The following is a 15,463-nucleotide window of genomic DNA, read 5'->3' as shown; positions in this document are numbered from 1 at the left end:
TAATATTTCACATCTATTTCATGTCTATATGTGCTGTTTTCTAACAGCATGAAAATATTAAGGTCTCTTAATACACACTCTAATAAAAATTCAGGAATTGTAGTGAAAAAGATGCAAAATATATTATCTTATTTTAACCATTTAATTTTTATTGTGGTTTTATAGTTTTATTCTTAATATGTGTAACAAGCTTTGAAGTGAGCCTCTCTTCCAGGATGTTCTGAGTTTGAATATTAAGTCAGGATGGCTTTGGCTTTAATGAGAGATATCTTTCTCAACATCACATTTACTAATTGTTATCGACATGTATTTGGCAGATTTTAGCAACAGTTTTTTCTTTCTTTTATTAACATATTTGTCATTTATCTAATTACAGTCAGGGAGGCCATGGCACCTATCAAGTTTAACAGATGGGGTCTCCCTGAAGTAGACCCAGAAACGATGCAAACAAGTGAGCCCTGGGTGTTTGCTGGGGGTGACATTGGTGGCATTGCCAACACTACGGTGGAATCCGTGAACGATGGCAAACAGGCTTCCTGGTACATGCACAGATACATCCAGGTGACTTCTTCTAAAGTGTTTTTCTTTTTCCCAGTTTTATCTGCTTTTAGATACATCTAAAAATAATTTCATTTTGATTTTAATTATATAAATTTTGAGAAACTAATACCTAGATTATCTGGTGATTAGAACATTCCAGGTTCATTCAGCTTGGATCGTGTATAAGAGTTTGGATAGCTGAACTCAGCTTTCTTACATTATCTTAACACTGAAATTCAAGCAACATTTTCTTGGCCCCAGCTCTGAGTTCGACTCAAGGGTAGTAAGCCTCCCTGCACAAGAAACTCTGCAAGCAGAAGCTTTAATTGGGTAAATGGGGAAAAGGAGTGAGCTCCGTAAGTATTAAAAAGTAAAATCTTCCAGTAGTGCATAAAGTGAAAATTAACTACTGCCAATGTTGTTACCTGGGGAAGACATTTTTTAGTTTACTAACAGTTTACAGAATGCTCAAGTTATCTACACTGGAACCCAAGTTTGCTCTGATGAGACTGATCAGCTGGATACAAGTGCTTGACACAAACTAAACCTTGAATGCAGAGGCAAATGATGCAAAGGAGAATTTAACTGAGAAATGTAAAATGTACAGACTTGATAAACCTGGTATCCACATGTCTCCCTTTGGTTCTCCTTGCATGTTGCTGACTCTGCCCTAATTTTTCCAGTAGAAGAGCACACAGTCTAGAGGAGCTGAATAGAAACCCGCTGAGACAGAGACACAGCCTAGAGAGCTGACTGACAAAAAGTGTGTTGGTAGTGCAGGGAACTTTTAAGAAACATGATACATGATTCATTCTCCCACATAAAGAGATTTGAACAACTGAAGTCGGGACTGTAACAGCTCAATGTCTTTCTCCCCCATCCATCTGCTCAAAGCCTCTCTGATTGCATGTTTGTGCAATTTCATGCTGTTGGGGTCTGATTTCACTTCCTAAAAATACTTCAGCTGAAAGCTTGTTGTTAGTATCTGTGCATATTTTTTCGCACTTGTTCTAAAGCACTGTTTGTGTCCTGCCTTCTTAAACCCTATGAAAATGCTGAGTGTGAAACATCTTTAATCCCTGACCTGTTTGCTTAATTTCTCAATGCACGGTGATTTTGGGTAACTATGGTAAGGGAGAGAAGGTATCTCCTCCTTTTTGTCTCCTTATTCTATCTCTTAGAAATACTGGCATCATTTATAAAACCCTCCTTTATCATGTTGCTTCCTCCTCAAAGCTCTCCCCGCCGCCCCCCCCGGAATGTATTTAATACTTTGGAAAAAATCTGAATAGTCATGGCTTGAGAATTAGAATTTTAAATCAAGCAGACTTGTGATATTAGAGCATTTCTGTTACCCTTTGCAGGTTTCAAGGCAGCTTATTCAACCTTACAGTCTCACCAGGAAGCTAATGGGAAAGCCTTACAGCAATCTTCACAGGAAAGTTTCCAAATGTCAAGTGTCACCTTTCCAGCTGTTAGATGAATGGGTTGCCCAAGGGCATTTATTTGGATGTGCAGTCCTTGTAAAATCTGGTTGCTGTGGTGCAAAATGCTGTAATTTGGCAATTTACTTCACCAGTGCTTTGACCTGGTAGAAATTTTAGTGACTGGAGGAGTTTGTTTTTAACGAAGTTGTTTAGAGAGGGGTAAGAGAAGGATTGTATTACCCTACTGTTTATAGGGACAGGTGTGTGCATGTGTGCTTGCCTTTGTGCTCATGTGTGTGCACATGCACTCAGTTCACTGATGAACTGTATTCTGGAAACTTCCAAAAGCAAATGGAAAAAAACCCTTGCACACCACCTTACTTTCTCTCTTCTCTGAGATTCTAAAGCAGGCAACCATCCTGTGAACTGAGTGTCTGAAACAAGCACACAATAAATTTTAAATAAATGCATTGATACTGTCTGTGTTAGGTAGCCATTTCCAAAATCACTATCTCTGCACCAGGACCTATAAATGATGCAGTCAGTCTTCATCAAAATAAAACTATTCCATAGGATTTCACAACTAATCCAAGACAATGTCAAAGAGTGTAACTCAAACCCACCATCCTGACTACTTGCAGAATGCAGTGTTTGAACAGCACGCTGCTTGTATCCCAACCTACTCCAGGCAAAAGGCTAAGCGAACAGATGGGGCTGATATGTGCCCTGAAACTCCAGTCACTGCAAGCTCTGGCACGTGGTCAAGTCAGGCGTGAGATCCAGACTCCAGGACTCTTCAGCAGAATGCCTTATGTTCAATACTGAGAGTTATTTACAGAAGCTTCTTGGCTGCTCTTATGCTGGAAACTTTCCATCATTAGTTGCCTAAATATCTCCTGCCTCTTAACATATTCCTCCCACTATATGAGGCACAGGTTCATCTCAAAAATTGTTGCCTGCAGCTGTGTCAGGTTAATTTCTATAAACATGACCAGTCAAAGCCTAACTAAGGATAGCTGTAGTAGAACCTGTTAGGAAATACAGTCAGTCTTCCTAGAACCATTCCTTGCTAGTCTTTAGAGATCCAAACAGAATCAGCCCAATTCTTGAAAGGCCAATTCTACTACTCATATTGTCTAACAATTCTGGCTTCTTTTGTTATTCCATGAATGATGTAAAAATTTCAATTAAACAATCTTAGTGGTTTATTTAGTTTGGGGACTGTAAGCCTTCACTTTTGTCCAATAGTGACTTTATGATCCTGTGCAGAAGCAATATAGGCTTTATTTTTGACCACTCATTTCTTTTTGATCAGTGAATGGATTTAATAGTATAAGAGTTTAATTCAGGGTAACTCACAGTTATTGCAGGACTAACTTTTAATTTTCTATGCCTATCTTGAGGGCAAAGACAGTTCCAGGGCTGTTTTCATGGATGACTGTGCCAGTCTTAATGCTTCACTCCTGTTCTATTCATACACTAACTTGTGGGCTATTTTCCCATATATGACAGCCAAGCTGCCATCTTCTCACTAAAATCCCTCTTTAAAAGTGACTATTTTTCTAAATCACAGTAAGTTCTCATTTATTTAAATCTATTTTCTTCTTTACTGTAGCCTTCCAGTGTGGAAGTTTCTTTTATATTCTTCCTAGACTGAAATGTACATGATACATTTAGAGAATAGAGGTCTGGATCCCAGCTGATATAAATTGCACTTCACTAAGACATTATTCAAGATGAATTTTGAGCACATCACAGTGTTCTTTTGAACCAAGATTGTTTATTTTCTATTTTTTCTTTACCTATGCTGTCAGAAAATATATTGGCTTTGTATCTGAAGAGTATAGTGTTGATCCTTTATAAAGATTGACCACTGTCATATATTCCTTGAGCATGCGTGAATATACATTATTTCATAATCAATACCAGAATTGGGAGGTTCCCAGGAAGCTGGAATTTGAAGTCATTTGTTTTGTTATCTGTTTCTTTTCAGGATAACTGCAGGGAGAAAATGAATGTCCCTTTGTTTAGCTAGAACAATGTATGGCACACTAGCATGCAGCAATAAAGCAGCATTTGCAAAAAGGGTGAATTAACGGCACGTTCAGGAAGACTGGCAATTCAGTTGCTTGCCTCTGAAAAAGCAATATGGCTGTTACAGAAAGAGAAAGCCAAGAGGGAACTTAGAAAATCTGTGTCAAAGTGGACAGAGCCTGAGCAAACCTGCTGTAGCTGACATTGCTTTGAGCAAGGATGTTGGACAAGATAGTCCCCAGGTGTCCTTCCAACCACAACCAGTCAGAGATTGTATGAAATAATGCAAAAATATTTACCACGAAGCTAATTAATGGATAATTGGAGAGAGGCTAAAAGAAGCAAGGGAGAAAAGACATGTTTTAAGATCAGACTTTTAAATGGAGAAAGCCAGAATAAGATGGAAGTACTCAGGAAAACTCTTCCAGGCAGTAGGACTTGTGGAGAAGTCTCTCTGTGAAAAATAACAGTAATACAACTATTTGCTTTCACAGTCTATCTTTGTTAAAGGCCAGAAAATGTAGTTAGACTACATCACTGTGGTTAGGAATTTTCTTCATCTAAAGAACATTAATGTCAAATATTGCATCAGGTCTAAAGCTGAGTTCTTGTTTCTCAGCCCTGCGCAGCAGCTCCTGTGCTTTTGCCTTCGGGCCAATCCTTTACCCTGTTTAGGCTAAAGCAAACCCCTGCTTGCAATGTGCTGGGGATTTTTCCCCACTCTGTTTCAGTTTCCAAAAAATTTTTCTGATTTCAGCAAGTACCTGCAATATTGGTAGCTCAGCTGGTTGGCATCAAATTAAGAGGAAGAATGGGCCACACTTTTTGTCCTCTACTTCTAAAAATCAGAAGAAGAGTTATTATAAATAAACTCTTGCCTGCAGGCTTTCTTTTCCTATTTGTTTGTGCAATGTCAGGGAAATCCTTCATTATAAAGATGATTTCACTTTCAGGAAGCTATATACCATTTTTGTTTGCTTTGTAGAAACAATTTTGCTTTGTAGAAAACAATGCATCAAGGCTTATAAATTATATTTATTTTCTATGCATTGTCCAGAAAGAAAAATACATCAAAAAAACAGAGCAAAAAAGGAAATAATAAGAAGGAGAGAGCTAAATCTCCAAAGATGCATTGCCACTGACTACTGAACCTTCAGCTGCATCCTGCCCCTGTGTGTTTTTAGATACTTGGTTTATTCCATTGAAACCTTTTGTATTTCTTCCTCTGCCACCTCTGCTTGGGTCACTTCATAATTAAGAAAAACTGAAAAAAACAACAGCAGAAAGGATGAAATCAAACTCAAAGTAATAAAAAGACAAAACTCTCATTTTCCCCCCTTTTTTGGTTTTTTATATGCCAGTTAACAAAAGCTCTTGAGATATAGAATGCCAGGCTGTTTGTTTTTTGAAGACCTCAGATTCTCCTGGTGTAGAAAAATAGCCTGTGGAGTATGACATGGAAGAAGCAGTGAGCACTCAGGAAGGAAGAAATGGGGCATGTTTGGCTTTTTATGAAGTGTAAGTGCATCGGCCTCGAGGTCATGGTACTGAAGCGAGTTTGGTCCCAAGTGTTAGGGAGCTTTAGAAGTTAGCTTTTCTCAGAATGTTCACCATTAGGAACCTATCTACTACTTTCAGTGCTTTCAGGCCATCAGAAAATTTGGCCCCAAAATGAAACCTCTTTGTCCATAGATTCAAAAATCTGGGTTCAGAATAGTGTGAGGGGAATCCATACAGTCCCAAAACCAAACAGACATAAACTCTCAGGTTTTAAACCAGCCTAGGAAACAAAAGGCACTAAAAAGACAAAAATGTCCTTATCTGTGCTTATCAGTTTTCACAGATAAAATTAATTAAATAAGTTCCTTTAAAAAAAAAATCCAAAAATCCAAAAGGCAGCAATTCCTGAGTGGCTGAGGTTTTTAGTCTGCTACAGAAAATCTTCTCCAAACTTGAAGTACTAGTTCTTTTTCTCTTGCTAAGAAAAATCTTCTTTTTAAAGATAGGGGAAACTGCTGAGTTCTTAGCTGTGACTTATTAGCAACAGAGACAGTGTAGGGTTTCTCTTTGTTGGAAATTCCTTCCTTGTTTCTTTGTGATTTTATTGAGTCAACCATTTGAGTGAACAAAGATTTAAATTCTACCCACCACAGCCTGATCAGGATGCTGTTCAGTATCCATACATGGAAAAAGCTTTTCTCTCTACATTTTTTTATGTTATTAGATGCAACACATACATTGAACACTTTTCACTGATGATTCAGAGAAAAGACTCTTTCAAATGAGAACAAAACTGCCACTGTGGTGACACAGCCATAATGTATATAATGTTTTTGATGGCAATCAGACTCTAACTTTTTTCACTCTTGAAGTATATTTATACTACTACACTTCAATATAAACCTACTATTAGTTTTGCATAGGTATGCCTATATAAAATCATTCAGAGCAGGGGAAAAAGGTTCAGATGTTCATGGAGTTAGGGCTGAGTGATCCTCCACATGATGCTTCCCCTCATTTTTCACAATTTCTTACACTTTTTAGAGATTGGCATGTGAGAAGAGGGCTAGAAAAGGTCTGTCTGCCTACCCTGCATTTTTTCAATCTCACTGTTACCGAGTGCTGTAGGGAGCAGAGTTGGCTCTTCAGAAAGGCTGAACAAACCTTTGGACTGAGCCAGATTTATCAGTACAGGATGTAAAGTACATCCAGATGTTTCTTCATTGTTTTTGCTACTGTCATTCAGTTATTTCCAGCATAGCATAATATTTCAACATGAAGACTATTTGGGCTAAAGATGTTACATAGGTGAGTGTTTGCCTATTTTGCTGATTTGCAAGGCTGAACACAAAATAGAATACTTAAATTTTGGATCATTATATATTAATTATTCCCTTATCAGGATTAATAATAAATTGTATAAAAATAGACCAGAAAAAGAAATTTGGTGATTTAGTGTTGTTTTGTGTTTTTTTACAGTCCTTATATGGCGTTGCAGTTTCTACAGTTCCAGAACTACCTCTCTTCTACACTCCTATAGATTTGGTGGATATCAGTGTAGAAATGGCTGGATTGAAGTTCCCAAATCCTTTTGGCCTTGCCAGTGCAACCCCTGCTACCAGTTCTTCAATGATTCGGAGAGCATTTGAAGCTGGATGGGGCTTTGCTGTCACTAAAACATTCTCCCTGGATAAGGTGAGGAAATATCTTAATGTGTTTTTTGCATGTAACCATATCTTTGTATAACTGAAAAATCTGAATCTTTGGGGAGTGACTCTGTTGCATCCAACTAGCATAAAGATAGTAGGGAAGGGTATGATACATTGTGTAGTTCAGCTAGTCTGTAGTGACACAATTTCTGGTTCTGTTTGTTATTACATTCTTCCCTTATATTGTCCCAACTTCTAATATTAGCCAACTATTAAGTGAAAAAATCCTTTTTAAAAAATACTGCAGTGAAAATGTTTACTGTGAAGGATCAGAATGTAAAGGGAATGAGTAACAGCTTTGACACATAACTCATGAACAGCAGATTCTGTGCCAGAGGCTGCCAAGATAAGCCATTGAACTGGAGGTGCAGTTGCAATGTGATAATGTGGCTGCAAAGAGGAGGCTGGGTGGGTAGTGGAAGAGAAGGATGGAGGCAACATAAAACCAAACCTATGGAGAGAACAGCACAGTGACATCAACCTTAAGTAACATATAGTGGAGGAGGAAGGAGTTAGAATCAAGTCTTGGAGACTCAGTGTGGTACCTTAAAAAAACCCATTTTGTGTAGTTTTAAGCTTGTTTGAATTCAGGAGAATTGCAGCTTCTTGTTGCTACAATCAAAATGGTAAAGTGAGATTGAACAGGAAGTTTACTCAGCTAAAGAAAATAACAACTTTGATAAACAGATCACAGAGAAAAGAAACAGGTTGTGGGCTGAGATGTAGATATGGTATGAATTGTGGAGAGAGGAAGAAAAGCAAAGGTGGATCCTTGAACGTAGGCCTGAGTAACAGTGTGAGTAATAGCAACATATAACAATACATACCTATAACAACCAGTAACAATCAGAAGGTGTGGGCTGAAGAAAGCTTTTGAACTTACTTTGGTTACAAGGGCCCTTTATTCTTGGTTAGAGGGTACTGATGGGTGGAGTAGAAGAGAAAAGGTGGATTAACTATAGTGGGTACCCCTCTAGTATGAGGAAGGTCTAAGGAAAAACTGCTGTATTGCTACAGAATCCTGTAAAATATGTCAGGCTGAATTCTGCTATCACTTACACCTGAAGTAGTCCTGAGTGTTCATCTGGATTGCAGTGGAGATTCCAATCTACTTCACAGGGTTTCTTATTAAAACACTTTTTAGGACATAAATGACGTTCAAGTATGTTTACAAATGACTTACATGTATAACATACATAGCTGTAATTATTCAGTGCCTAGGCTACAGGCAACCCATAGCAAGTACTGAGACTTATTTTTTTATTGCTGGTATGCTGGCAGTCCTGCCAGACTGTACGTTGATTACTGTGCATCTCAAGAGCTAAACAGACACAGGCTGAGTTCCAGCTTGGGTGGGAGTTCAGGAGGAAAGACATGCATGTTGTAGGAAGTGATGTTGGTGCTATACTAAGCAGCAGACTCTGAGTCATTTCTGAAATGGCGACTGCAAAGTGTTCCACTGGATGCCATGCTCTGGAGGTGTGACTCAGATGAAGATCTTGCAAGTTTTTTAAAGTATTTGTTGCAATAAGAAATTATTTAAGTTAATGTTGGGGGTTCTCTAAACCAAGACAGTTAATAAGTTCAGAAAAGTGCTGTCTAGTGAATTCTGGTTCAGTGATTGTTATTTCTACTTAAGTTTCCTTCTAGTATTCAGCAGGAAACAGTGCTCTGTGCCTAAACTCTTGAATTGTGTTGTGTCTCACAGAACTGTGTCCCACCCAAGTATTGCCTAGTTTTTCTATTACTGTATTCCTCCTAGTACTGTGCTTCCCACCGGTGTATTTATGGCAGGATTTGAGATGCTTGGTCGAGAGGTGCTGGAGAAGTGAAATTGCTTTTATTTATCAGAGTAACATGTGCTTAATACTTCAAAAATAACGCTTTCAAATGGGAAAAAAAACTCAGTAAGGTACAGCAGTTCTTACGGGAGCTGACTTAGAGAAAGACTGCTCTTGTTGACTTAATGCTAGAACAAGTTGTATGAGAGAGTTTGAAATATTATAGGTTGCTATAATGTGCAAACTTTTTTAAAAATTTTTTAAATTTAACTTCTGGTTATGTAGATGTGAATCTTGTGCAGTTTTCAGCAGGGAGAAGAATGCTCTCTTGGGCTGGGGTACCAGTGGTGGGGATTTCAGACTGAGCTGTCCTGCCCAGCCAGTCAAAGCAAACTACACAGCAGGATCGAGAGCAAAGATTTCCTGATGTAAGCCTGTGGAGCTGGTGGGAGGAGGAGGAGCAGCTCCCCAGACAGTGCAGTTCCCATGAGTGGAAGAGCTTCTGGGAAGGAAGAGAGCTTGCTAGACACAGTTTTTGGCAGCTGAAGCTTTTCCTCTTCAGCCTTGATTGTATGTGGTGCAAGTAGGATTCTGTGCTCTTGCCTCATCTCCTCCTTTGATCTGTCCTGGTAAGGCTTAACTGGGCTTCCATCTGACTTGCCAAGCACAACCTGCCTGTGTGGCCATGGGGAACTTAGCAGCAGCAGATATTCTCCCTTTTTTGGAACCAGTGACTGAATTTTCCACTGTGTTCAGTCACTGATAGGGGAAATCAGTGAATTCCATGTTTACCATGGGCATCCTTTGGCACTTCAGCAGAAGTGACTGATGCAGGCTAAATATGAGTGACATATAGGTGGTGAAAAGCATATACAGGCCAATCACAAATTTCCATACATTAGCTACAGTGTGATGGAATAAGGTCAGAGAAAAGCATGATAAATCTTGGAAGAAGGGGATCCAAGGACAGAGATAAAAAGGACTCGGGCTGGAGAGCTGTGATTCTTGTAAGACACAGGATTTATTTCATATGAGCTACTTCTCCTTTTCTCTTTCATCTTCTAGCACAGAAAGCTCTTCTAAAACACAAGGCCAGGGATCCCTGCAGCCCATGGGAGACCCTGCTGCCTTGTACAGAGGAGCTGTTGGGTAACAGTGCTGGAGCTCAGCATCTGGACAGTAATTTCCTCCCCTGGTCTTTCTAATCCTCGTGTGTCATTGCCTCACCTTGAAAGCCTCACATGCTGCCCAGAGGGAGTTAGCACAGAGCGCACTCTATCCTGCCATGCTCACTCCCTCTTTAAACACCCACGTTTCTTGTTCAGAATTGTCTTCATGACTACTTTTGTAGCATTTTCTGTTTGTAGGGCGAGCATTTCAACTCTAAGTGATTCAGCAAAGTTTGTTCTTGCATACTACTGTACTGTTGTTGAAACCTACAAGAAAGCTAACTTGAGAAGTAGCTGAAATTCCTTCTGGGTATATGTACTTTGAAATATACTGCCCTCTACATACTTTAGAAGGTGCTGGATATTACAGTGTAGAGCAAATATTAATCATAGGGGACTGTGCCTGTATGTGTCTGTTGGTATCTATGAGGGAGATAGTGTCTTGTAGAATTTTATTAATTAAATTAGACATCTTTGCACAGCTGCTTTAGTATCAACTAGATTTGATTTCTTCCAGAAAAGAGAACAACTGCTTTTGAAATGGACAATCACTAGGAAAGACAAATGGTAGCAGAATAGAAGTGACCCTTCACACATCTTTTTCTATATTCATGTCTTCCCTTTTTGACTGCAGGATCAATAGCTCATTGCTCTGTTGGTTAAAAATGTATTTCTGTCTTATTCAGATAACTGTATGCAGCATCATATTATTTGTAAATTCTGTTTGCGAGGTATTGAAGGGAAATGGGGGAGCTGCATATTGTAGCATCCACAATAAATGGATACCAATTATTACCTCTTTTAGAGCTTAGAAGAACAGAAAACTGCACGCAGAATGACAGGTACTGCATTAATTAGACACATAACTCTGAGTGGGAGGGTTTTAGGAGATGTGTTATACTGAGCTGGTTCATTTACTAGAATTTATTAGTGAGTATTGTTCAGAACACAAAATTTGTATTAAAATCTGTAATCAGAAAGTTTGTATAAACATAGTGTCAAAATAAGTCAAAGGTTATATGGGGTGTGTACATTCCTATGCCATATTCACTACCACAGTGAGAAGTTTATAGCAGAAATTAGGGTTTTATCAGCTGAATTCAGGCTTTGTTGTTCTCTCGCTGCATTGTATGGGCTGTTTAGAAAGATGAAAAAACAACCGGGTTAGCAGAAATGTTTGCTTTGATTTTTAGACGCTTCCTTCACTTCTAAAATTTAATTCTGATTAATCAGATACATCTGTCTTTATTTTGTTGTGACATGCATTGATTTGTGATGCTGTCGCTTTCAATAATGCAGAAACAGTTGCCTTTATTATGAGAACCAGCAGAAATCAAACTTGCAGACTAACTTCATTTTTAATCTTTAATTTTTTTTCATTACATATGGAGCAAGTTGCGTGGATGATTTTAAAAACAAAGCTACAATTAAAACTAGATTAAATTTGAACTAAACCATAGCGGAGAAAACTTTCTAGCTGTAATATATGTTTATGCAGTTTACAGATGTAGATTTTCAGAACCATTTCTAAATAAAAATGATTGCTGGCAGAGAATTAATTAATTTGCCCAGTATATATTGCATTTCCATGTGCTGTTATTACAATATACATATTCAGACTCCAGCTAGCTCTGTCTCTGTATATTTGCACTGTGTGCACCTCACCTCATAATTGAAGGAGGTAAAAAAATCACGGTACAATGATGCATTGTTTTCCATAACATTAGTATTTCACAGAAGTGAATCTGTATTACAAAACGTATATTTTTGTATGATATTACAGAGTAGTAATTTAGATTAAACTAGTTATAATTTATGGTGCCAAGCCAAAAAGCTATTTAAGATGCATTAAAATGCAGAACCATGACATTTGAAATTCTGATGTTCTTAATATGACAAAGGTTATTCTATGGAGTTTTGCTATAATATGAAATATTAATATTTCACAATACAGTTTTGATGAAGTACAATTTGCCTAGCTTGCATATGATAAAGAAATTAAATGCTTACCAAGGGAGTTCAGTGAGAATTAGAGCCCCGCCTGAACATCTGCTTGAAATGTTATTATCCTGTCCTACTGACAGCATCGCTCCCTCATTGTTTTTCAAGATTGACAGCTGAATATTGTACTGATTTCTGCAGCAAATATGTCTAGGTGAACTTTGTTTGGTTTTTAGGAATTTAGAACATGCTTTTGATTTCCATCCTATAATTTTTTTTTATACTCTTGACATTTGTAGATGCCAGATTGAGGTCTAGTATGCTGTAGCAAAGATAGACCATTGACTTGCAACGAAATGCCAGTTGATATCTCAGTAAACAGAAATATTACTATTCTTTATTGTGTGGTCTGTATGAAAGCTGTATGGGCTTTCTTTGGGGAGACAAATGATCAGATTGTTAATGTCAAATATAAAAGGGACTGTTTGCCTTTCTACTAAACAACATTAGACAACTTTTATTAACTATGTTTTTTGAACAGAAAAATGAGCATTTTTTGGGATTCCTTTGCACATAGCGCTCTTAATTTAAATTATTTTATTGTTTTACAAGTTTTAAAATTATTTTATTGGTTTTAGTATTCTTAGGAGTTCTTTATGTCCTTCATTTTGTTCAATATTTCTGAAGGAATTTTAATAAGAAGTACTGTCTTTATTGTTTCATAATTTTTTGTATTTTTAGATCAGTGCATAAAATCACTGAAGTTCAACAGGAGAGGTAAAAGACTATGCTAGGGATGTGCTATAGAATGTAATTATTATCTTTTAAAATGCTCTAGTTAGGCCATTTTACTTTTTATACAGGAAATATGTTATTTATCCACAAAAAGGGGACAAATATTTCTGTGAATCTGAGTAAGTAGCAGGAAAACAGACTTTCCTCCTTTTTCCCTGAGAAAGAGTATTTCTCTGATATATTCAACTTAAGGACCAGAGATCTCATCTCTCTACTTAGTTTTACCCTATCTCTGATCCAGTTTAAAGAAGGTGGAGACTTCTTTGTATGCAAATAACTTCAAAAGCTTCTAAACTGCTGTCTGAGGAACTGGAAAGGACTGCACGCAACCATTCTTGTTCCTCACTCCATACACTTGGTGATGTGGGGGTTTGGCATATCTTCACCCTGGAAGAATCCATCTGAAGAGATGTAGCACGACTTGAACACAGTGGGAGACCAGAGATTCCGGGACTGAGAGCTTTAACAAAGTCATTACTGATAAGCCAAGGCCTTTCCTTCCCCAGCTGAAGTCTGCAGTACGTAGATGCACACCTTAAACTGATGCAAGTGTGCATCTTGATACCAGTGAATTTGCAAGTGAGGCACTTTGGACCATTTTGGTCAATTAGTATTTTGAATGGTGAAGATAACAAACTGCATTTTTAGAGCAAGAGTTTAACAACAATCCATAAGAAGTTTCTCTCTCTCTCTCTCTTTGTGATTATATTTACTACTTTAGAAATGAAAAACTTCTTACAAGTTGGTGATAAAAAATTAAACCTCTGGGGAAATGTTTAGTCCCACTCTTCCTGTAGCATTAAATATCACAGAAATGCTGCACTTCTTCTGCAGTGGGAGTCTCTTTTCTGACAGAGTCTCTCATGGAGAAGTCTGTTATCTCAAGGCGTGGAGCACAATGTGACAATTCATCAGTGGAAGACAGAGGGATCTGTCATGCAGGGGTGTTGCACATTGAGTCAGTAAACCTCATCTGTGCTAAAGGACAGATTTTTACAAACAGAGGATCAGCAGTTTTCTTCCCATGTTATCATTTTTTCTGCCATTCACCCTCCTGGAGCAGAGTGAGTGTGGCTGTAACTTTTATGCCTTATGCCTTGAGCTCGTGGTGTAAGTTCCATAAAATGTAAGCTGGCAGTGGCTTACCTCAGAGCTGCACACAAAGCTGGCCAGCAAAGGAAAACCAGACATATGTCTAAAACTGGTTCTTGGTGGGCTGCAGGATTCTCAGTTATGTCTAAAGGATTTGGTTTCTATTCCTCTGGGGATTTTTTACACAGAATTTAGAGGTTGTTTCTTTTTCCTCTCTTTTTCTTCTGGAGTCTGGTTTAAAACAGTGTAGACAGAGTAAATATACATATATGTAGTGTAAATGTGAACATTAATCTTGAGCTTGAAGATTTCAGGCAGTTTATGTACAAAAGACTTATTTAAAAAAAAAAATTAATCTGAAAACTTTTGTGGATTGTAATTAAACTTATAGTGTACTTAGATTGGCATAACTGAAGAACAGTTCAAGTGTAATTCTGAAAGACCATACTGCAACACTGAGGATTTTGCTACATAAACCTTTATATAAAACATAGCTTCCAAAAGTACGAGTGTTCCTTCCTGGACAGCATAATATGTGCTGTCCTGATAGTAACCAGTACTTGGAGGACATAATTTCTATTCATAGTGCAACTATTACCCAGTCAGTCAAACAAAATGGATGCAAATTTTACACTGGTTAAAAATCAGAACGGTATTTCTTTTTACATTGAAGAAGCTGCTTTGCTCTTTACTAATTTTGCTTTATTTACCTCGTTCTTCTGAAAATACCTGCAAATGTTTAACAAGAGAGAGACAAGGATAGCACACATGCATGACTTTCCAAAACTGCTGAGGATCTGCAGGTCCTGTTGGCTGTATCTGAAGTACTCAACATTTTTGAATATCACATCCTGAATAAACAGGATTCTAAAAGGCAAATATGTAATATACTTGTGTAAAATACCATTCAGCTGCATTTTTCTGTGATTGTTTTGTATGTCCTTGGAAGTTTGTTGGTGATCTTGAAAATGACTCATAATCTTTTGTCTGAAAGGAATTCAACTAAAAAGACAGTTTGAATGTAAGCTAGAAATTGGCAAGTAATTCTGAAATTTATAATTTTCAGATTCTTCCATTCTCAATTCAGATTTGTTGCAAACCTTTTAGTTTTGTGCCAACAAACTGAATCTAACTTTCTTAGGTGGCATTAATTTATTTTATAATTTATTAGAAAAAATTGTAGTATATTTTTCTTAATAGTTACGTATATTTAAAACATACCTAAGACAATCACAGTGTAAAACTATAATTAACATTTTTGAGTTTTAGCATAAATTACAAACTTCTTTATTTTTTGAAATTGTTATGGTGCACTTTAATAGCTAACAACAGATGTTCAGAAAGAAATGAAATCTTTATAGAATTCAGACATTTTCCTTCTGTAAAGTCATTGGCTTTTTTACTCTCCCCACTTGGTTTCATGCATGGGTCACAATTTCCACATTCTCTCATTTCCACATTCTAATTATAAAAAT

At 37.5% G+C, this 15,463-nt stretch overlaps 1 protein-coding gene across 2 annotated transcripts in view; it reads left to right on the top strand.

The window, feature by feature from the left end:
* DPYD (dihydropyrimidine dehydrogenase) overlaps nucleotides 1–15,463 on the top strand; it is a 341,070-nt gene that overhangs the window by 174,897 nt on the left and 150,710 nt on the right. For both annotated transcript variants that reach the window (XM_033067795.1, XM_033067796.1), the window contains exons 12-13: nucleotides 377–561; nucleotides 6,981–7,196. In XM_033067795.1, coding sequence (XP_032923686.1) covers nucleotides 377–561; nucleotides 6,981–7,196 — 401 coding nt within the window. The remainder of the gene's footprint in view (nucleotides 1–376; nucleotides 562–6,980; nucleotides 7,197–15,463) is intronic.

This window comes from Catharus ustulatus, chromosome 9 (genome assembly GCF_009819885.2).
Source record: "Catharus ustulatus isolate bCatUst1 chromosome 9, bCatUst1.pri.v2, whole genome shotgun sequence".
NCBI classification, from domain to species: domain Eukaryota; kingdom Metazoa; phylum Chordata; class Aves; order Passeriformes; family Turdidae; genus Catharus; species Catharus ustulatus.
Note: the sequence above shows the minus strand (reverse complement) of the source record. Positions and strands in the feature narration are given on the sequence as shown.